The sequence below is a fragment of the Pholis gunnellus genome (genome assembly GCF_910591455.1).
Source record: "Pholis gunnellus genome assembly, chromosome: 20".
Classification (NCBI taxonomy): Eukaryota; Metazoa; Chordata; class Actinopteri; order Perciformes; family Pholidae; genus Pholis; species Pholis gunnellus.
The window spans coordinates 11,712,124-11,735,138 of record NC_136547.1 but is presented as its reverse complement, the minus strand read 5'-3'; the positions used below and the strand labels follow the sequence as shown (position 1 = coordinate 11,735,138).

The 23,015-nt window shown below is 44.3% G+C and overlaps 2 protein-coding genes across 3 annotated transcripts in view; both read left to right on the top strand.

The window, feature by feature from the left end:
• Window positions 1–177: 177 nt before the first annotated feature.
• On the top strand, window positions 178–3,665 carry myd88 (MYD88 innate immune signal transduction adaptor). Its single transcript, XM_079181403.1, has 5 exons — window positions 178–727; window positions 1,106–1,237; window positions 2,227–2,404; window positions 2,702–2,793; window positions 2,895–3,665. The coding sequence occupies exons 1-5, from the start codon at window positions 418–420 to the stop codon at window positions 3,047–3,049; spliced, it is 867 nt and encodes a 288-aa protein (XP_079037529.1). The 5' UTR covers window positions 178–417; the 3' UTR covers window positions 3,050–3,665.
• Window positions 3,666–4,580: 915 nt separating this feature from the next.
• The window catches only part of oxsr1b (oxidative stress responsive kinase 1b), a 32,741-nt gene continuing 14,306 nt past the window's right edge, over window positions 4,581–23,015 (top strand). For both annotated transcript variants that reach the window (XM_079181400.1, XM_079181401.1), the window contains exons 1-4: window positions 4,581–4,772; window positions 10,638–10,750; window positions 16,453–16,561; window positions 22,252–22,393. In XM_079181400.1, the coding sequence (XP_079037526.1) occupies window positions 4,703–4,772; window positions 10,638–10,750; window positions 16,453–16,561; window positions 22,252–22,393 (434 nt within the window). In that variant the 5' untranslated portion in view covers window positions 4,581–4,702. The remainder of the gene's footprint in view (window positions 4,773–10,637; window positions 10,751–16,452; window positions 16,562–22,251; window positions 22,394–23,015) is intronic.

The following is a 23,015-nucleotide window of genomic DNA, read 5'->3' as shown; positions in this document are numbered from 1 at the left end:
TCACATGATTAAAGGAAGGAGGTGGAGTCGATCTGTCTGTCACTGTTATAAATGCAAGAAACGGGAACAGAAACACTTCAACTCAGATAAACTACATTTCCAGTGGAAACCTTCCACCTACATGTTCCTTTACTTCCCTCGATTGCACGCCATTAGTTTTCGGTCACGAAAGCGATAATACCAAAATAAAAACTCCAGTATTGTGGAAGCGCACTTTTTGGACACTGTGAAGGTAAACAGTAACTCTCCTCCCCCGCGTGACGCAGCGCGCACTGTTTTTCATCACTTCCTCCTGCTCCCACTAACAGGTAGGCTGTTGGACGCCGGACTTAGAACGTCATATCACGCTGTGTTTTCGTTACAATGTCTCCCTGTTTAGTGTTTTAACTAAAGTCTTCTCCGGGAAAACGTTCGACCATGGCTTGCGTCGATTCCGAACTTGATTTGTGGACGATTCCTCCCGTTGCGCTGAACATGAGCGTGCGGAAAAAGTTGGGACTGTACCTGAACCCCAGAAACGCGGTGGCCGCGGACTGGATGGCCGTGGCGGAGGCCATGGGCTTCAATTACCTGGAGATAAAGAACTACGAGGCGTCAAAAAGTCCCACCGAGTCCGTCTTGGAGGACTGGCAGGCCCGCTCCACGGACGCGACGGTCGGGAAACTGCTGTCGATCCTGGAGGAGGTGGAGAGGAGAGACATCGTGGAGGATCTCCGTCCTCTGATGGGTGCGTTGGTGTCATTTGGATTTTGGTTTTAAATGCGTGTATTATTGGCACAAGTACCCGACATAAGAGGTACTAACTTATAGTATAAGCTTGTTTTTTTTACCGCCCGTCCTGCCCCTAGAGCTACTTCAGGAAGTGATTCACATGCTTGAACTTTCATATTGCAAAATCGACTAATACAATAATTATGAATGTATGAGTGTACACCTGCAGGACAACTCCAATGTATCTATATTTCACCAGTATTTCAACACATTTGTGCTAAAAAAAACTTTCTATAACATCTGGCTCAGTTTATTGTGCGCAAACTTGTGCGTGCGTGTGTCTGTGTGTGTGTATGTGTGCTGTAATTCACATGCACATCTTTCTTCGTCCCAGATGAGGATGTCAGGAAGTATTGTGAGAACCAGAAGAAGAATGCTCAGCCCCCACTTCAGGTCCCAGAGGTGGACAGCTGTCACCCTCGCACCCCGGAGAGGATTGGTCTCACCCTGGAGGACGACCCTGCGGGTCAGTATATGTATGAGCTTCATATTTTTGTTTGCATCAAGAAAAACTAATGCAAACCAGAAAACTGCTGTGCAACTCTCGCATTAATACAACTAATCTGTGCTTCTCTAAACAAGTTGCATGACACTGTTTCCACAGTAGAGCTGCCTTTTAGGTTACATAAGATGAATTTAAAAAATGTTTTACACTCCACTCTATTGTTGTAATAATGTACTTTAACTCCGCTACATTCAAGTATATAACGAACCAACTTGCAACAGTAAAATGCTGATTACATGTTAATACATCTGTAATAATAATCCAATCATGTTATAACACTCTAAATGAGGCCATTTTGGATAATGACTCCATTTTTCTGATAAATGTAAATAAGTAAGTACATTTAGATGACATCGTGTTAATACTTTTACTTAAGTAAAGGATTTGCTTACTTCTTCCACCACTGATAATAAGAAAATTGCCGGACAGTGTCGGATTGTGTTACAGCTACACTTTGAGCGGTGGTTAATGTTATGATCAATGTATAAGCTAAAAGTTTGTTTACATATGTCGTGCCTGACTCGTTAGAGGGCGGTCCAACTGCAAGAGAACAGATTATGAGTTTGCATGAATGCAAGATGGAAAATGAAATAGACACCTTCAATAATTAGAATGACTTTAGGTTGCAAACAATCAATAGTTTCTAACGTTTTTTAAATGTCATGTGGGGGCGAAGTATTATAAATGTGTGACTTTGCGATGCAGTTATCATAGCACTTGCATCAGCTCAAGTCAGATTTGAGATAGTGATAGAGGGATCACTTTCTGTGGTAAGGCATTGCACAGCAAATGCTTTCAGCACACGTTATCTAATCCTAATGTCACTAATCACTCACGGCTGCACAGCTGCATCATCCGCTGCATCGTCCACTGCACAGTCATGCTCATGTTTTGCTTTCTGCTGATTTAAATATGCGTTATTGAATTGAATCTGACTGAATTGAACCCAGGTGCTCCTGAGATGTTTGATGCCTTCATCTGCTACTGCCAGAGGGACTTTCAGTTTGTCCGCGAGATGATCCGCGAGCTGGAACAGACCGAGTACAAGCTGAAGCTGTGCGTGTTCGACCGAGATGTCCTCCCCGGCTCCTGTGTGTGGACCATCACGAGTGAGCTCATCGAGAAGAGGTGGGATATTGACACGCGCTGACCGTGTTTGCTCTGGTTATCTGGCCAGTTCAAACAAACGGGGAGGCCAAAGCACGCTCCCTTTTGTGATGCAACGCAGACTTCTGTGTGCCAGGAGCGATATAAACAGTTAACACAATATATTCTACCTTCTATGGCTCCGTTAATAATCTGTATGGGGGGGGGGGGGGGGGGTCCCCATATACAAAAGACGTGAACGTTTCAGTTACAGCAGAAAGCTAAACTTTCCTAATGACAGTTTCATCTATATTCGCTATTCTGTGACCGTCTGTGCAGGTGTAAGAGGATGGTGGTGGTGATCTCTGATGAATACCTCGACAGCGATGCCTGTGACTTTCAGACCAAGTTTGCTCTCAGTCTCTGTCCCGGTAAGTTGCATTTATGTTATGTCTTAACAGCTCCCTTTTTATCCGACATATGCCCGTGCATGTATGTAACTTACGCTTTTTCCTTCTTTCTTCTCTTTCAGGTGCTCAAAGTAAACGGCTTATTCCAGTGATGTACAAGCCCATGACAAAGCCGTTCCCCAGCATCTTACGCTTCCTCACCATATGTGACTACACTCGGCCCTGCACTCAGGCCTGGTTCTGGATACGGCTGGCGAAAGCTCTCTCACTGCCATAACCATGGACCAGGCAGTAAATTGTGTTTAAAGGTCGGGATGAGGTTTTGGATAACGACCAAACATCACAGGTTAAAGTATATACTATTGCTTGTGATCCACGTCCTGCTGGTTTCTGAACACATACTGAGTTTATACGATATACAGTATATTAAGGTGGAAACTATTTGTGTTTCCCATGAAGATGAAATAGTGATTTCTGGATATTGTCACTATGGAACTCAAGCTGCACAAGGATACCAAATATCAGCAAAGTTCTCACTGCACAAAGCCATTATTTTATTTCAAGAATAAGCGGTGCCTGTCGTTGTTTTGTATTTATTGGCTAACAGGATGTGTTTGTTTTCGGGGCAGTCTGTACTAAATGCTATATGATAGCGTTGTGTTCTTTTGAGGGTTTTTTGCGCTGGCCACTTCCTCTTGCGAGTCAACTTCTAGGTGAGATTGGAGCCTAAGAGGAAGAGATATTGTGATTCTTCCACTTGTTCAATTTGACTGACTGCTGACACCTGCCTTTCTCACTTTCTCTGTCTGTCTCGATGATGTCTTTACACTTGATTTTGTACTTTTGATATGGTCTTTTCAGAACAGTTTATTAAAATGAATTTGTTCTACATTGAATAAATTGTCTAAATATTATTTCCTCAAAATCATTTTTACAAATTTATTTAAGGGCAATTTACTTTTATGTAAAAAAAAAAAAAAAAGAAGCATTTTGTACTGTCACAAAAGCACAATGTGTTCTGATGTTCTCCAGCATGTGTCGCGATTGTGCAAGTCCTGCATGTTATAAAATTAACCAACAGAGGTGTCGCTAATTGAATGCTGTAAAAAAGACTAGTTTTACTGTTAACACATGATCATCCAATCACAGAGCAGTGTATTTGTGTCCTGTCCAATCAGAGGACAGGATGTTTCTCTTATAGTAAGATGTTTTAGGCCCTGAGTATAGCCTGTCAGGTAGAACTTCCCAACATATTTAATGATTAAACGTGCCCAAATGAATGAAATTGTTCTGGGTTAGAAAGGACCAAGAGTGCCATATGTTATTGGGAGCAACACATATTTGCTTTGTTTGCTTTAAGAGAAGAACGAATGCCTGCATGGCTCAACTCTAGGCAAATTAAAACCTGGCGTTAAGGAGCCCGCCATTAAATGTGTGGCGGAACCCAAAGGCTTGACTCGTTTTTTGGGGCATTATTTACCCATAGGTTTATAGCCCTTTTACCTAATATTTGCACACTCGTTGTAGCGCCTGCTTTTACATATACAGTAAAATTCCCAGATATAATTTCATGCAAAAGTCTTGATGTATGTAGCTAATGTTTATTAAACGGTTACCGTATGTATCGCACTGTATTCAGCTGTAGCCCAAACCGCTAGTTTCCCCCTGAATGACTTCACTGGAGCACTTTGCGGTCCCACACTCAATGTGTCCGCCGGAAAGGTCTACGTTTGCTCAGTAGGAATGCGGTAGGCGGGGCTGTTACGCTCGTGTCAAACTTTGGGAATGACAGGAGTGCTGCAGGATTCGATAAGAAGGGGAAGTGTCGCCCTCGTTGGTCCCGTTTGGATTACTTTGACTTCTTTTTACGCACGGTCTTTGGATTCACCGCCTCTCTAGAGATAGGACGGCCTCGGCATTCTCCTCAGCCATGTCGGAGGACCTGAGCTCCCAAACCTGGTCCATCAACAAAGATGATTATGAGCTGCACGAGGTGATTGGTAGGTGATCCACAGCTTTGTTAGCTTTAACGTATATGTTAACTGACATTCTGAGGCTTGTCACGGCTAACACGGGCTCCGGTATCTCCGGTATCTCAGGGCATCTTCTCACTCTGGAGCGATGTTAAGTTCATCATGTTTCGGCAACTTGGCACTCCTAGCCGGGCGGTGTTGTGACTTGGAGTCTGTGAAATGTTTCCAGCAGTGAGAGCGGTTTTAGCCCCGTCCACCGGGGATACGCCGAGGTAGTAAACGAGCGTTATAACGTTACTGTCTTGTCAGGGGGATGACTATTTGCTGGAAAATAACGGCTTTTATTGACCAGTCGAGTATGTGAACAGCCAACGTTAGCGTAACATAGATATATATGTATAAAATATACGTAACGCACTCTTGATAAAGGGCGCCGTATCTATGAAATTACAATAATTCTAACTATATATTTTGTTTAAATGTGTCAGTGTTAAGTTATGTTAGACTGAACCCATCCTGACATTATAAATAACATATTCTGTAAATGCTAAAGCATATCAGCCACCACTGACAGAGACCTTGATACACTTAAACTGTGTGTGTGTGTGTGTGTGTGTGTGTGTGTGTGTGTGTGTGTGTGTGTGTGTGTGTGTGTGTTCACGCCCATTCCCAATTAACATACGCTTCACTGGATATTCAAACACAGAACTTTTTTTCCAAAACACTCGCGTTGCTAGTGCAGAGATTAGACTTCCTATCGTTTTGGGCGATTTACTGCCTTAATGAATCCATTTACGTTCCAGTTAGTCTAGAAGGTTTTTCTTTTTTTTTTACAGCACAGTATAATTGCTTTGCATGGCCACATTTCCTCCAGTGTGACAGGAGGCTCGTTACACCTTTCCTGTGTGTGCCATGTTAAGCCTCAGGGTGTCTAGAGAATGGCTTGCAGGTTGGAATGACTGCAATTACTTTTGAGGTTCCGACTAGTTTCCCTCCATAAATATCTGACCCTGTCCTACCTTTTATGGCTGACTTTTGTTTAGTAAGTAGAAGGAGTGTGTAGCATATAAGCAAAGTATTGTCCTCTCAAACCAGTTAGTTTGTGCCTCCGGTTTACTTTACCTAAGTGGTGCGTGCTTCCTCTGCAGGGAATCTGTGTTTATAGTGGGTCCATTCTGCAGGGCCTTAATTAACCTTTTTTGTATATTTTTTAACAGACTGAACTGTAACTCATTTCGACATTCCCACTTTCTTGGAACATTTGATCCGGGGGCACCCTACAAGACAACACACCTGCAATGTATCATGCGCACAGATAAAGCCCCCCTTGTGTTCAGAAAGCAGTTCTGTGGCTTTTTTTCCTGCGCAGTGTGCGACACAAATTGTCAGCATAGGTCTGAAACTGGTTGGGCTATTTCAGGGCTGGACTAAGTTGTGCTGAGCGAGAAGTGATTACCAGTTGCACTCTTAAATCTGAAGGGGTCGGTCTGCCTTGTATATCTTCTGAATTAGCAGAACCCTCTGTGTGAGGCTGTGTTCCCAGGCTCCGCGTGAACACGAGTTAAACAAGAAAACTCGTCCTGTTTGGCTGCCTCTCTTCAAATTACACCTGGCAAACACTCCTGTGGAGCTCTCTCTGTCTCTCTCTCTGTGTGTCTCTCTCTCTCTCTCTCTCTCTCTCTCTGTGTCTCTCTGACACCTTACTTCATATTCCCAACTCTGGTTTAAAATGATATACCTTTCCCCCCCTAACTCCTCATGTTTAGTTCACGATGTGGAAATGTTGGAGAATAGGCTTTTACTATAAATGGACTCACTGAAGAGCTCTGGCTGTTCTTATCATGTAGACGCACTAAATCAGAGTCCCTTCCTCAGGTTACCATCTTGACATAAATCACAGTAGATCACCACGACGGAAGCCTCAGTAGGGAGAAGTTGCTAACTTGAATTTGCCCAAAGACATTGCTTAATGTTGGGATGGTATACAGGTATTTTCGAGGTTGCACAACAGTCAGGGGTGGTGGTGGTGGTGTTTTGGAGTGTGTATTCAGGGAGGAGAGTGGGTATAAACACAAATGCTGTATTGACTAGTTCATATTACCAAATGTGTGCAGGCTGCTGTTTTATTATAGAAAGTTAATATAAATAGACTTTTTAAATTAGGTTTTTCTCAGATTGCAGCGGCAGGTACCATGCGTGTGTGTCTCCATCATGACTCTGCAGTGGTACTGATGTTTTAACTGCTTAAGGCGTCACTGACCCATCGATGGTGACTGACGGTGTCAGTTCCACTCGGTTACGCAGCATTTAAAACCTGTTAACAGATACTAGAGGCTTGCAGACTTAAAGGGTTGGAGAGAGACTGTGTGATGTTGCCTACAGCTCAGCTGGAAGGTTGGTGGTCAGAGCTATTGTTTTGGTAACTTCCCCAGGGAAAGAGGACTTGTTATTACATGGTTCACACCCACTCATTTCACTGGACAGAAAAACACTGAAAAACCCCCCCCACTGCTTGTTTCTCATTCTGGATCAGACTACAGATCATTCATGTTGGCAGATGTGGACTGGGAACTTTCTGCTTCGACTGTTTGTATCCACCGGCAGCCATGTTTCCTCCCTGTTGCTTCATTGAAAAGATAAATGAATGCAGAAGCTACTGGAGCAATTGTTTCCACGTGTGACATTCGTCATTGTACCTTTTTTTGAATAACATGTTGAATGTCAGCCAGGTATATGCAGAGGAAATGTATTAAAAGACGACTGACGTCAGGTGCGTGCACGCTCTGCTGGTGACATGAAAATTGCTCAAAACGGATGTTGCCGGTGTTTCATCTCTCAGCTCCTTGCCCACTTTTCCTTTTGTGTTCAGCGGGTGGATTAGGCTCAGACCCGGGGGTGAAGTTACACTCTTAATGGCAAGCCCTCACTGCAGTATTTATAGCTAAACAGTGAGGTTCATTGTGAAGCAAAAAGAATCTGTCATGACCCATTCACAAAATCGGCAGGTTATAGTATCGTGCTCATGAGACTTGTTTTGAGGAAAACATGCTTACAGAAAACATTGGGTGCTTGTTTCAAAGATCATGATTGTTGTGTCAATGTTTCCCCCACAGAGTGATCATCTTGTCCCACCCTGTCTGCAACTTGTTTTCACTATCCGGAGTAGACCTTTACATCTATAGCGCTTTAGCAGAGTGCAGCTAAGCGTCTTTTAGGAATCAGACAAATGAATGCAGGTGTTGGATTGGTAAAAAAAAAAGGTTTCTTAGGTTTTTAGAGGATTTCTCGACATGTTTTGGGGTTTTATTTGTCTTCCGACACATACGATAAAATAAGAAGAGCAGGTTTTTTTTTGTCTCTAGGCTGTTTATCTTAAAATGTTCACACTATGACAAATGAAATGGAATTAAAAAGGAAAGATAAGAAGTCAAACATGGCAACAAATGGAAATCAACAAACCAAGAAGCTACATAACTGTCCCTCAGCTGCGTCAACACACCGTATTTTCAGCTGACAGCTGGATCGTCTTCATTCGATTTCAGCTAATGTGGTAACTTAATATATAGATTTGATTTAGCCGACCGCTTCCAAAACAAGTCCAATCTTGCGTCTGTGCCTCTGGAAGAACGGTGGAAGTCGATTTCTTTTAAAAAAAATCTGTATTTGTAAAGAGCCGATTCCTGTTCTGGTTGTAATCTGATCATTTATGATTAAGTCATTTACGAAGGAGAAAAACAAACCGACTGCACGACCTGCAGCCTTTATGTCTGTGCCGGACTGTTCAGCAGATCAGACGTTGACTTTTTCAAAGCCCCGGCACTGCTGCAGCGCTCGCCTGTTGTTGTGAGGACGGCTCTTTTGTGTGCTTCCTCTCCCATTTCGGGACGGAGAGGGTGGTGCTGATGATCTGGTCTGTGAGAATGGCAGTGATGAGACAGTGTGTGGCTTATTTGATAAGATAAGACTGTGTCTGTGTTCCCCACTGTGTGTGCACCATCATCACTCATCTCACAGCTTTGGTTAAAACCACCCAGGCCTCGTAAAATATGTAATAATCATGTAACTAATATGAGAGCCACAACTACTACTCAGAATAACCTTGTGCTAAGCCAGGAAGTAGAACATATCAAAGAGCATCAGGTCGACATTACATCCACTTTCCAACTGGCTAGTGTTCAGTCTAATTGGCTTGTAGAGCCTTGGTGCTGCTTGACCTTGTATCCTGCAAACCCAACAATCTCCCCCCCCCCCCCCCCCCCCCCCCCCACACACACACATATATGCTCTCCAGCTACCCCTGACGACTGGCTGTTTGTTTGCTTGGAGGAATTTACACTCCCGACGTGTACAGGGCAGCTGGCTCCCCGTGGTCCGGCCAAGGCTGAGCTGCCCATCACTGGCCAGCCTCCAGAGGTTTGTTTGGTATTGCTGCCGGTCGAGGTGCCGGGGGACATGTATATATTTACAGCCCTGTTCAGCCCCTTTAGTTCTGTGCAATGGCGGAGTGAGCTGTGATTACTTGGATGCTGGAGAGTTGAGCAATGCCAGCCCACACGTTGTCAGAGGTTTCCAGTCTTTAGACGGCACCCACTGCAGCTGAAACTGTAGGCTTTCACACTCCGTATATTCATGGGGCTTTTAAGTGACCGTCCGTTAAGTACAGGAAATTACCAGGAAATTGCAATTTGATTGGTTATTTTAGAGGACAAGAGTTTGTGGTTAATCTCAGTCTCTGCTATATTAAATAAGTTTATGCTGTTTTGTTCTCCGTGTTTCTAATATAGCCTGAAGTTATAATTATCTTAAATAAAAAGCTGACATGTCTTCAGGGACAGCTTTTCTTTTTAATTAAAATCAGAGAACTGTGTTTATTTTTCTGTAATATAGCTCCTTTTTTAAACCTCCATACACAACTGGCTCACTGAAATCTCCAAACAATGAGCACTTTGTTAATATTTGGTCATAGCGACGAAGAAGAGGGCACAGGAGGTTAGGAAAAGCTTACTGGAAGGCGGACAGACTCACCACTCACTCCTTCACTCACCGGAGCCTGTTGCCAGAGGACAATGTGCTCTCATCGTCATCGTCATCGACGTGTGTGTGTGTGTGTGTGCGTGTGTGTGTGTGTGTGTGTGTGTGTGTGTGTGTGTGACGTTAAATAAGAGCACTGAGGGGGCAGTGAAGTCACCTCACACAAAGCAGAAACAACAGGCGCACCTCTCCTAGGAGGATATTACAAGCTTCTACTCACATCATTCAAAGTAGAGATTAGCCCACTGTTGTAGGATTTAGGATTTAATCAGATTATAATCTATGTGTTGTTGGCTTAGTACATTAGAATAGAAGTTGTGATGTAAACTAGCATAAACCTCCCACTGATGCTGTGAGCGAACTTTTAGACAAGGTGGTAAGGAAAACTTTTTCAAACAGTACAAGGACTGAGCTTTGGTCCTCTCTGGCGTAAAACCTCCTACCGGAGCCCGCTGGGGAGTCACCGGCCCCAATCAGACCCGCTTCATCAGGCAGGATTTGGGAAAGCTGATTCATAATTGATGAACCGACGTTTAAGCTGTGCCACAGAGAAAATCGGATGAACCGTCAAAGCAGAACTCTGCTTAACCTCCTTGAACTCGGGAAGATTTTAAAGTAATGCTAAAAGTTAGGTTTGTCATCCTACAGAAGCCATTATTTTCAGATGTAGACGGAGGTTAGGGAAGGGCCAAACAATTAAAAGAAGCCCCGGCAGCCTAAGGATGTGAATATGACCTGAAATGAATGTGCTGCATGTTGCCAAAGTTGGGTTCCGCAACCGCACTAACAGTCTTTAATTGCCTGAGATGACGATGAATCATAAGTCAACCTGATAATATGTTGTTTTCCTGTCTGTTTCAGGGAGCGGGGCCACCGCGGTGGTTCAAGCTGCCTACTGTTTGCCACGCAAGGAGAAGGTGGCCATCAAACGTATCAACCTCGAGAAGTGCCAGACGAGTATGGACGAACTCCTGGTAAGAGAACCCTCAACAGACGGGATAGCAGCCTGCTACGTAACAAGAGACGGACTGTTTCACGTCTCGTCCGAGCGGCCGAACAAACATTCAGCTGGAGGGGGAGGGGGGGGGGGGAGAAGTGCACCGCTAACCTCAGTGTGCACGCTAGATGCTTAATTAACTTAGCTGCTCAGCTGCAGCTCGTTAAACGGCATGTGAACGTACCTGCAAATGTCCCTTCGGTCCGAGTTAGATGCTGGTGTGGTGGTCCTCACTCCTCAATACCACCATCAACACGCTGTCGGCCGATGACATGCAGGCTACACTGCGAGTTTGTTTACTTTGTCTCTCGTTCCCTGTGGTGTAACACCGGCTGTCAATCAGACCCCAACACGCCCATTCCTGATTTTTCCCCCAGAGACCTTTTGTCTTTCCTTTTTAAATAATACAAATTGAAAACATGTTGACATTATTTTTGATAAGGGATGACTAAATGAGATTTCAGTTGGCCGTGGATCATTTTTGTGACCTTCTACTCCACTACTTCCTCACAGCACCAGATTGAATTTGGGGCTTTGTCTCTGCGGTCTCTGCGTGTGGATGGAGTTAGTTCCACCTCTGCTTTTCATTACTCGTTTTCTCCGAGCCCACCTCCGATCGTCCCCATCCCGGTTGCTCTCTGGGAGAAAAAAAAAAGGAGTCCACTTATTGCCAGGAAACTATTAGACCGCCGTGGGACATCTTCCTGAAGGCCGTACGGGGTCTTTATACCCTCAATGCAATCTTGTAGCGCAGCTCGGCACATCATTTACTGTACGACGCGTGCTTTACGACTTGGCTGCAAGAGGTGGAAAGATTATATCGGCCTCCCCCTGCACATAGAGATGATCAGGTGCTCTAGCTTTGGAGATGGCAGGGAGTTTCTTGGGCACGATATAGAAAATTGCATGTTAGCTGGCCATTACCTTTTTATTCCAGAGCTCCACATGCACCAGAAGTGTGATTGGTGGATTTCTTTTCCAGTTCCAGTCCTAGCTCTCATCCAAAGGTCTGTGAATGTAACTTGTGAGCTTATACGTGTGCACGGAAGCTCATTGCTAGATATTTCTCACTAGTCTCTGGCAATACTAAACCGCGGAAGAACCCTCCTCCCCCCCCCCAAGATTTCTGGAGGATGAATCAGGGGAATGCTGCTCCTGGATTCTCGGAGCAGGCGGTCACATGGAATACAGCGAGGTCGGATTTCTTGGCTGTGGTCCCCCCCCCCCCCCCCCCAATTCCACAGTCTAATGGGTTCCTAGTTAAACGGCGCGGAAGCATCAAATTGAACCCAGATCGCTTTAAAAGAGGATGCCGTGAGTTTTAAAGAAGCAGGTCTTTAAGCTCGCCTGTGAAATACAGAAAAGCAGTGATCTGTCGTGTCTCCTCCGTCTCCATATGCGGTGGCATGTTGTGGTTATTCCTGGCGTAGCAGTGTGATGGATAGGCTCAAGTTAGACGAGATGAGGAGGAGGTTCGTTGTTTACAATTTGAGTGCGTTCACTTGAAGTATCCTCTTGCATATTTACACACTTGATTCCATTATTAGGTTTAATTATTTATTGAAACATCATGAGTGATCCTATGTGGTAATAGCTGATTTACAACACAGTATACATATGTTTTGCTGTTTTAAAACACCTTCTGGTGCCTGAGAAAGATAGTGAGTCAGTGATAAATAAATGGCTGTTTGCGGGAGAGGAACTCTGAATCACGCAGAAGGAAGTGATTCAGATGCATGTTTGTGTTCTCAGCATTAAGATCACATCTTCCTAGGTTTCCCCATCAATTGCAGATCGGCAGTGGCGTTCCTCAGTAGTTTCTTGCGTGCGAGTTTGTGTGTGTGTGTGTGTGTGCTGCAATGTGATTGGGTCACAGTGTGTGTGTGTGTGTGTTAGGCTCTGAGTAACTGACAGTGATGTAACATTGCTAATAGTGGCTTCTCTGTGTTTCTGCCATCAGTGTGATTCTGTGGCACCAGTTTGTGACCCAGCACAGTATTCAGCTTGTGACAATAGGTCATTTATTTATTTTTTGCTCCGTTTCAAAGCCCTCCGACACGCCAAATACAGAAAAACAAGTGATTATGGCCTGGTCTATTTCCTGGAGAACCTGTATAGAATGTGTACGCTAAACCCACTGAAGGGGTTTAAGGTTTAGATCTTGGATTTTTGCAGGGTGTCAATGTTAATTTATAAACCCACAACAAGATAGAACAGTTACGTTTCAGTTCTAGTTACTAAATAAACCAAAGTGACATCAAATGAATGTCCTATTTTACTTTTTACTACTTTATTTTTTCACAAACAGGAATTTGACGTGTTGGAGAGATGTCAGCGAAAGGTGACGGACTCTATAAGACAGACAGTGACTGAAGACTTGACTTGAGTCTCGCCCTCAAAAGACGTGAAACGTTCATCATTCATCATTCTCAGTGTCGTAACAACACTAATCCTGGTACTGTATGCCAGTAGATAAAGGAGTGATGAAAGCTCAGACGCCTACATGCCTTGAATTCCTTAGATGTAGTTATAAGGTGTTCTAAGCAGACCGGATGTGATGCAGAGGATAACTGAGCGCTCATTACAACCACATTTGATTAAAACCTCTCTGAATGCCTTGTGTTTTTGGGTGAGGTCATTGCAACAACCCACAGACACAACGTGTTTCCCTGTTTCTCTTCAGTTATAATTGATGAAGATTCCATATTTTATGCTTCAAAGAAATCACTTTTGGCTCTTGAATCCTGTCAAGCCCTTGTTATTATATTCGGCAATAACAGACTTGAGGCTAATTAACACATATTTCCTAGTAAATCGCTGGGATAACCTTTTTAAGGCGCCTCGAGCTATTCTCGCTATTCACACATGCGCTGCATTCAGGAACGTTTCCGTCTGATTGGATTGCTCGCTCCACGATGAGAGGGTCTTTCATCAGACGGACGTAACCCGTTCGTCCACGACACGGGCGTATACCGGCGTTCTCCCTGAAATGTTGTTGTGTCTTGAGGTGGGAAAGAGACTATAGCTAGATGTAGATAGCCTAGATTTCTGAGTTACAACATGCCGGTGAAGAGAAAGTCTTCACTAAAGAGACAATGGGCTGTAAGAAATAAAGAGCAGTGGTGGAGTGTGTCCTTGTTGTAGCTGATGGTTTCCTTGACTGGTTGGATGAGCTTTATCTCTTGATAATGATCACCATACAACACAACTGACGTTCAGACTGAGTAAGTGTTTCAGCCATGTGCTCCACATGCCATGCAGTGGCCAATAGAAAATGAACACTATTACTCATGCAGGGGAAGTTACAGTGCATGTGCACGATGCACCTCTACATAGATGGAGACATCAAGATGCACAAGATGTTGCAGATCATGCAGAGATCTAAAATGTCCTTGTTTTTCAGTCGGCAATAAGATTTTCTGCAAACAAAATTCCCCCAAAACTTAAAGCTCACACAGATAGAAGTAATATGACTGGCTTTGAGCGGTGAGCACATTTCCTCTGTCTTTGCCGCAGCATTGGTGTACAGTGATCTAAGACAAAGAGCCTCTCGCATTGTCTGCTGGGAAAAAGATGTGAAAACTTTCCAACTGCCAGAGCACGATATCCTCCCTGTTATCCCATTGTTTGTCTGTTCTGGGGTTACCCTGGCCCACAGAGCTGCAATGACCTGCCTATTCCACCGTGCTGTGAACGGAGAAGGGGGGGGGGGCTCCACTGAAGCCAGTTAGCATCAAACAGGCTACATCGTTATTGTTCTCTCTCAGCCTGTAGTCTCCAGAGAAAGAGCGATAAGGGAGACGGCCCGCAGAGCTCGCCGTCTGGCCCGGCGGACTGGAAGTTATTTCGACTGCTTCATCATCAAAAAATGCTCAAGTTTGGGAGCAGAGTGGTGCGTTGGCTCACCTGTTGTTGCTGCTCAATCTGAAGGGAATCTGCACATTTTAGCAGTCCACCTTTTCCCCTCCACTGGTGTGTGTGTGTGTGTGTGTGTGTGTGTGTGTGTGTGTGTGTGTGTGTGTGTGTGTGTGTGTGTGTGTGTGTGTGTGTGTGTGTGACTCCCCTGCAGAGGCGTTCTGCTGCTAATGCACACTGTCTAAGCTGAGCATTAATGCTGAGGACCCACAAGCATCTATTGATTGCTGCCTTTTTAACAAATGTTTTCAGCCGGAGTGTGAACGTTCCCCAGTGGACACTCGATGGCTATTTTAAATGACGCTCTGAAATTTTGAGAAATATGGTCGTTTGCGGTGAAACCCAGCGATTAGATGAGAAGGTCGATATTGATTTCACCTCAGTGCATTCAATACAGAGATGCTGCAGATCTGGCATATGTTTAGCATAGCTGAATAATAATAATAATAATAATAAGATGCATAAACACACCCCGGACCTCTCTGTACTCGACACATGGAGGTGGGTTTGATGTCAAATGATTGTATTTTCTCCAATATTTTACTTAAATTTAAATGTAAAATAATGTTCCTATGACTGGCAACGAGCAGGGATGTTATTAATGATTGGACTAGGGCTGCAACTTATCATTTCATTTAATTCTGTATTAATCTGCTGATAATACACAATTAACCCAATTAAATGAAATGATAAGTTGCAAACCAACAGTCCAAAACCCAAATAAAATGTACTAGTCTAATGACCGACTTTAGTTTTGATTTGAGTTTTTAAAAGAATTATGACTTTCAGTTTGATAAACACAGTATATTTCTTTTTTTAATGTACTACTTTTTTTAACAAGTTCACTAAACATTAACAGTTTAAAATAATATTGATAGTATTATATACACAATACTATTCTTAGACGTCCTTGCAAAGTTCATGACTGGTTGTACTATCTTGGTACACCTCATTTCCGTTAAGTATTGAGCAATAACTATCACAAGAAGTGCAGAGATCACGTTCGTCATGGCGCTCCAGTGACGGGGTTTCAGTTATTTGTCAATAATGTGCAGAAACGGAAGCAAAACCTCTGAAACCAAAGGTCCCAAACTCTGAAGTCAGCTCGACTTTCTCTTTCTTAGGAAGCTCGTCTATCCCCAAATGACTTGAGAGCTGTTGCTGAAGTGACGGATTAGAATCCTGTGCCAGCATTACCTCAGCGCCCTGCTTTCCAAACTCTCACACACACACACACACACACACACACACACACACACAGAGAAAGAGAGCTTACAGCTGTATAAAGGGCTGGGTACCGGCTGTTTTCTCGCTTCTGCATAGATATGCGTTATATTGACCGAGCCTATTTCTCCCCTGACTACTGACGTCATTAAGATTTTAAGTATCGCACTAAATTTCAAGAACAGCGGCAGCATTAAAGGATGAGGCATTTATTGAGCCTGTGTTCAGTTTACTTCCTCCAGGTTTTTCTCGAAACTTTTTTCTTGTGCGAGCCAAAAGAGAATAGTTGGTTACTTGGCACTATCTGTCTTGGATGAAAACATAAGGAACAGTTAAACTTTGTTGTGTGTTTTCATGCGTCATTTCGCTGTGGAAATGGTTGTTTGCTTGCCGCTTCAGGTTTAAAACTAATAATAAAGAACATTAATAAAAAGGCACCGGCTCTGATGTAAAACTTTAATCCATTTCCACCAAATGATGATGTGATAAAGTGTCAGATTACACCACTTCTGTGTCTTATTTCTTTTTTTCCTCTTACAGAAAGAGATTCAAGCCATGAGCCAGTGCCACCACCCCAACATCGTGTCTTACTACACCTCGTTCGTGGTGAAGGACGAGCTGTGGCTGGTCATGAAGCTGCTCAGTGGCGGTAAGTGCGTATGTCTTCTGAGGATTTGTTCTTCTTTGATCGTCTTGAGACAGGGGCAGAGTAGGAAGCGCGGGGCTACTTACTGCCAGTGATGATAGCTGTGATTGTAGGGAATGTGACAGCACTGATCTTCATTGTGTCCCGTGTGAGCTGCGGCTCTTTCCGGGCTTTAACTCAGTAACGGTGCAGCAGCTAATGACAGGGCAGAGCTAATAACAGCCCGCAGGCCGGCATCGTGGCACTCTTGTGGCAGCGCTGCAATTAACTAGTGAGAGGAGCATGAAGAGGAGGCCACCGTGTAGAAAAAGACCTCAAAATGCAACAATTGCATCTGCTCCTGATTGTTTTGTTCTTTTTATTTTTACCATTTTAAGTGGAATATTTGTGGTTCTGCATCAGCCTCCCAGGGAGAAGAACTTTTACAGCAGACCTGTGAGGGCTCCTACACACAAACAGCATGCAGATTAAGGCGTCCTGTACCCAGCAGTTCACAAGCAACAAGCACCGCCTTCAGAGACGAAGACAGCCTGATAACACTCGTGGTCTTCCGTTTGCAAAGAGTCCAAAAATCTGCACTCATTTCCCTCTTAATCCTGATGTCAGTCTCGCACGAAAAAACGTCTACACTCTGTTCCTACCCTCCCTTGTTCCTCTGTGTAAACAGCGTCCTACTGTAACGGATAGTGCCCAGGTGGCATGCCTGGCTCCCTCGGATACACTCGAGTCCCGATCCGCTTGGCAGCCGCCCTGCAGCTGGGCCTGATGGGGGGGGGGGGGGGGGGGCACCATGCCCGCCAAGCGACGCTTGAGCAGACGGCCAGCCTCACAGCAGGCGCTGACACCACTTAAGATGGCCTCTCCGGTTCCCCTTATCCTAGTTAAACAGAGGCCCTTGATGTTGAATTTTATTGCGCGGTGTAATTAAATGATGGCCTTGGCGACGTCTGCCATGGAGACGGACCTTAAATGAGGTCGGGGTGGAGCATACCAGCCCAGAGGAAGGCCAACCGCTGTCTGCAAACTCCGGCTCGTGTGTCTTCTGCTGTTGGAAAGACGGTTAACAGCTCGCCGGTTGATCTGACGAAGCCCCGACATGTTTTTATACCAACGGGGTTTGTGTGTGAAGTGCTACATGATGAAGCAGAGTACATTCCCGCAGTGCAGTACTCATTGCTAAGAGAATAGAGAGAAGAATGTTGTTAGACTTCACAGTACTAGAACACATTGGTTGAGCAATATTTCCACATTTGCTTGCAGACGCATGGAGAGCTTAAACTTTTACAGAATATTCGCTAAACATTCTGCATTTCTAACTCGGCCGCAACGCAACATATCCTGATGGTATGCAACTCTTGCTGTATCGTCTCTCTGCGGTTGATCGGTATGCCACTGCTGTTCTATTGGCTTAAGGCACTTATACAAGCTATGTCACTCATGCTGCACTGGCAGATACCAGCGTGATACTTGTACCACAGGGCATGCCTTTAGCAGTTGCCGGGTGGGGAAGGGTACGCTTGAAACGGTTGGTCTCGGTCCGCTTTCAAGCGGACTCCGGTGCTGTTCCTTTTTGTGCTGCGAAAGCAAGCGAACCGACTCGGTTTTTATGATCGCAGATACGTGATTTTTAGCATAATTTCAAGCTAAGCTACCTGGAGATCAATCTGCTGAGATATCTATTCAGGAAGCAATCTCATTGATCTGTATAAGGCCACGTTTATAACCTATTTATGCAAATCAACACGTCAGCATGGTATTTCCCCTGATTACCGGTTGTGCTTGTATCTGACTCTGTGTACTTTGTGGGTTCATTGAGTTCATGTCCGAGTGTGTGTGACAGCGATCCCACAGTAACGAATCATTACTGCTCAATTAGGTTTTGTACAGTCATGTCTATTCATGTCTATTCATAACATGCGGTTGATTTGCAGTCTAATACTACTAATAGTGCTTATGACAAGTTATTTTTTTATGAGCTCTTTGTAGAGCATAAATATACACATGAAGAGCGTTAAATTGCTGCATAAACCTCCTGTCATCACTGGATTTTGATTTCCCCACGTGGGTCCTGATGAACTGTCCAATAAACGAGTCTCCTGTCAGTCTGTATAACTACTTGTTAACTATTCCAAATCTTTATTAAATGAATGGCAATGCCTCCTAGGCGTGTATATCCCGTGTACTATTTCAGACTTTATGTTGTAGCAGAGCTCTAAAAAGCCTAATCTTCAGTCAAGACTTCCCTCCTCTCCAACACGTTCGTTCAAGGCCGAACCTGTGGAGCTGACTTTAGTGGCGCTATGCGGTAGGCTCAGGGCTCTTCAGGAAATTCCTGTTCTGGCTGTGATGTGATGTGATGTGAGCAACTGTTTCTGTAGAGCCGTCACTGACAGCGAGGCATCCACTGAAACCCACTGGGACAGAATATGAGTCATGCCGAAGCAAGCGGTGGAATGTGTTCCCAAGAGATTAACGCGCCGCCGTCACCGACCGACTCCACTGCTGCCGAGCGCAATCCAAACGCCACTCAGACTGGAATCCAGCTGAAGGCAGATTGTTATTGACTCTTTCAATTTAGCATATTAAAAATGCGTTGGAGGCAGTTCATCATGATGTGTCCCTCAGCTTTTTTCCCCCAGCATGCTGCCAAAGAGCTTTAATGGTGACTCCAGGTTCGTAGAGTTAAGAGAATGAAATTCTAATTTGCAAAATTGCCTCTTTTTTTTTTTCCATAGAAAATTGTCTAACTCGTTAAATGTTTTTATGGAGGAACCTTTCACTCAATCCTTTCTTCTACACCTTGCTCTGCCACCCGTCTCCACCTCCAACTTTGCTTGGCATTCCCCGTTTGCCTTTAGCACAGTTGGCACCGGCTCTCATCTCCTTCGTCCCCTCCTCCCTCCTCCCTCCTGCCCCCTTTTACTCTCTCATCCTCTCACTCCGCCTTGAACCCGCTGCTCTGACCAGGAGAACCAAAAGGCTGCAAAGGCCACGTAGCTGGACGAAGTAGAGTTAAATTCATGGCTTTTAAACCTTTACCATTTTTGTTTGAAAATCCTGAGAAAGAGAGAGATTTGACTAATCTAGCATGCAAGTGAAATGAGGATTTGGTATTTCCCCCGAGTCTTTGCATGCGCTACAGTGCACTGCACTGTGAAGACTTGAGTTATCCCCTGTGATTTCTTTAAACTCTTCCTCCGGGGCCTTTCGACAGGCACCGTTTCAAACCAGGCCAACAGGTGTCATTTGTCTTGGAAGTCGAAGTCTTTCCCATGCAAAATGAACCTTTTTGGATTGTTAACCTGTCAGTCAGTGTCAGCATGTTGAAACCACCTAATGAGGCATGAAGAGTTCAATCAAAAGGAATTTGAAAGAGGCTGACAAGGCTGGCATTTAGTGATTCCCCCAAAGCCTGCATCACGCTGCGTGTTTGCACTTAGAAATGTTCTCCCCACAGTGCCAACTCGGCTTAAAGGAGCACTATTCTCTATTTGTTTGGCTTTTATCTTTGTCAACCTTTTCTTATTCTCTTAAAGGGAAAGTTTTACATTTTGGGGAATATTTGCTTTCTTGCCCAGAGTTGGATAAGAAGATCGATACCACTCTCCTCACAGACATCGTTATCGATCTGCCCATCTAACTCTGTGCAAGAAAGCAAATAAATGTGTCTAACTATTCGTTTAAAGGTGTGAAGATGAAGGAGTTTCGGAGCAAGGCGTTAACGTCTTCGTATCCGGATGACTGAGCAAGGATGAGCTTCTTTGTTACTTGCTTATCAAACCTTAATTTGTTGGCTAATGGGACTGCATCTCCCCTCCCGTTTGGATGTGATTCTATTCACTTACCCAGCTTTCCATCAGGATCTTCTCCATTATCACCTGTCACTTCCTCTCCTCCCTCCCGCCATTTCAGACAAGGAGATGAACATCAGAGCGCAGAAGCATTGCGAGAGAGAGAGAGGAGGGGAAGTGTGTGTGTGTGTGGAGAACAGAGGAGAAAAAGCAAACCAAAAAAAACGTCAAACAGGCTGCCTTTTGTCAATGAGCTTCAAAGAGCTGTCACATCAGAGCCGCGAGGCTGCACTCTCCTTGCACTCGCTCATATATACGCTATCGCACCCACACACACACACACACATCTAGGCTGCTTTTCCCGCGCTGCCGAATCACAATTTGCTGCCGTGCACCGTCACTGCACGAAGAACCCGTTGAACCCACCGTCTCTCTCTCTCTCTCCCCTCCCTTCGCTCTACTCTCTCGCTCTGCCAAGACTCTCTGCAGTATCGCTGTCTCGTCTCAGGTGGGCCGTCATCGCCGGCTCCTCTGGAGTAACGCATGAGCTCGCCTGAGTGCTGCAGGCGCGAACATCCTGAAGTGATCGAAACAAATAGATATCTCCGCGCTCCCAGCCATGGCGCTGTTGCCAAAACACAGTCAATGTAGACCTGGGACTGTACCGTGGACAGTCTTTCAGGAACCTTGAAAAGGCCGTGTCTATCATTTGGTCGTTTTGTGTTGTTTCTTTTTGTATCACTGCAGCACAATACAGCTTGTCAGATAAGTGGCATTGTTTCTGCTTCTCGGCTTTGTCCCCATTCAACCAGTGTCGCCCAATTTTCTGTCCTACCGAATGCAAATGCCGCAACCGCTTTTCAAAGAGGTGTTCTTTTATTGTGTGAGAAGTGGCACAAAGGAGATTACACACTGACTGCAGTCTGACTTTTCATCCGGAGCGCTCTGAGGGGCGACGTGGTGACCTGCCGGGTCAGGGAGCAGAGCCACACCGGTCCTCCGTTCAGCACCTTTTTTTTTTTTTTCTTGCATGCAGTGATCCGGCTCCAACTCCGAAGGCATTAAAGGCGCATGCGCCCTGAGAGAGAATTCAATTACAGTCCGACTGTAGTGACGTTGTCACCACGAGTAAAATCCTAGAGCCGCTCTAAAGGCGGAGTAACGACATGACTGTGACAGCAGCCGTGCTTATTTTAACTGGGCGCGTTTGTTTTCATTACCAGCTCTGCGCTCAACATCCAAATGAAAGTCATTTGGATGGAAAACCTCAAACTAAAGTCCAAAAAATGCCCCCTGATGAGTGACATCATACATTCAAGTTTAGTCACTGAGACAGTCATTCATGTATTCTGTATTTGTAGATACTGACTTTCTAAAATCATAGATGGCACATCGTAGATTATTTTTAACAGTGGATTCACCCTTTAAAGAATTAACAGTAATGAATGTTGATTTCTCTCTCTCTCCACCATTTATTGTTTTGCCGTGACCACATTGAAAGGTCATGGTTATGTTTATGGTTAAAGGACTTTGTCTGAGCACAGCTAATCTTTTGTTTCCATCTTACTGGAACTTTGTGTAAAGGTCTTTGTGTATCCACAATCTAATTCATCCAAACAATATCGTATTATACACAAATCCTCTTGACTGAATGTCTGCCAAACCATCAGGAAGTATGTGTTTTCATAATTAAGTTAAAGCTTAACAAATGATAGAGGCTAGCCCAAGGTGACTTTCTCATTGATCATCAGTTAAGACCACTAACCGCTTACTTACCCAATCATTTCTAAAGACATCCACTGCAGGATTGTTCTCTCTGACGTTGATGTTGACAAAATGAAACATGTTGTAATTCTTATCAACCGCTGTGGTGTGTTTTGTGTTTTTTTTTTTTTTATCCAGGCTCCGTGCTGGACGTGATCAAGCATATCATCTCACGAGGGGAACACAAGAGCGGCGTCCTGGATGAGCCCAGCATAGCCACGGTGTTGAAAGATGTGCTTGAAGGCCTCGAGTATCTCCACAAGAACGGACAGATCCACAGGTAACGGGACTCATGGCCCGGCACGCTGGTACCGTAATAAAACCGAGCCAGGACTTTCTATTACCACTAAGCTCCAAAGGCTTTATCAGACTTCACCTTGGGGGTTTATGAAGCTGAAACTTTCTCGTCTCTGTTGCTCATCCTAATATTATGTCCTCCACCTTGACTACATAGGACATCACGTTATTATAGTAGAGTCTGTGTCCATTTGAGTTTGTGTTCACACTTTTTACATTTTGTTTTACAATGTTAAGAAAGCAATGTTTTTAATTGGGCCTTATGTTGCCTTACACATAAAAAAAAATGATCCCAGTCACTTAATGCTAATGAATGCTTTATATGTTGAGCACAGAGGCTCCCACAACAGATTGCTGTTCATGAGATGCATTTAGTAGCAGCGTTTTAATGTGGAACTACCATAATTAAATGTTTTTCAGATTCAGGATTTTATATATTTTAACATATGGAGACATCATTACATTTACACTCTCCTAATGCCAACTCTCATTGGGTTCATGAATGCTCTTCTTGACACAACTGTCTGTTTTTTATATATTACGGTGACTAATTGCATCATTTTGTGCCCTTTTATCATTACGTGGCATCTATTGCTTTCATACTC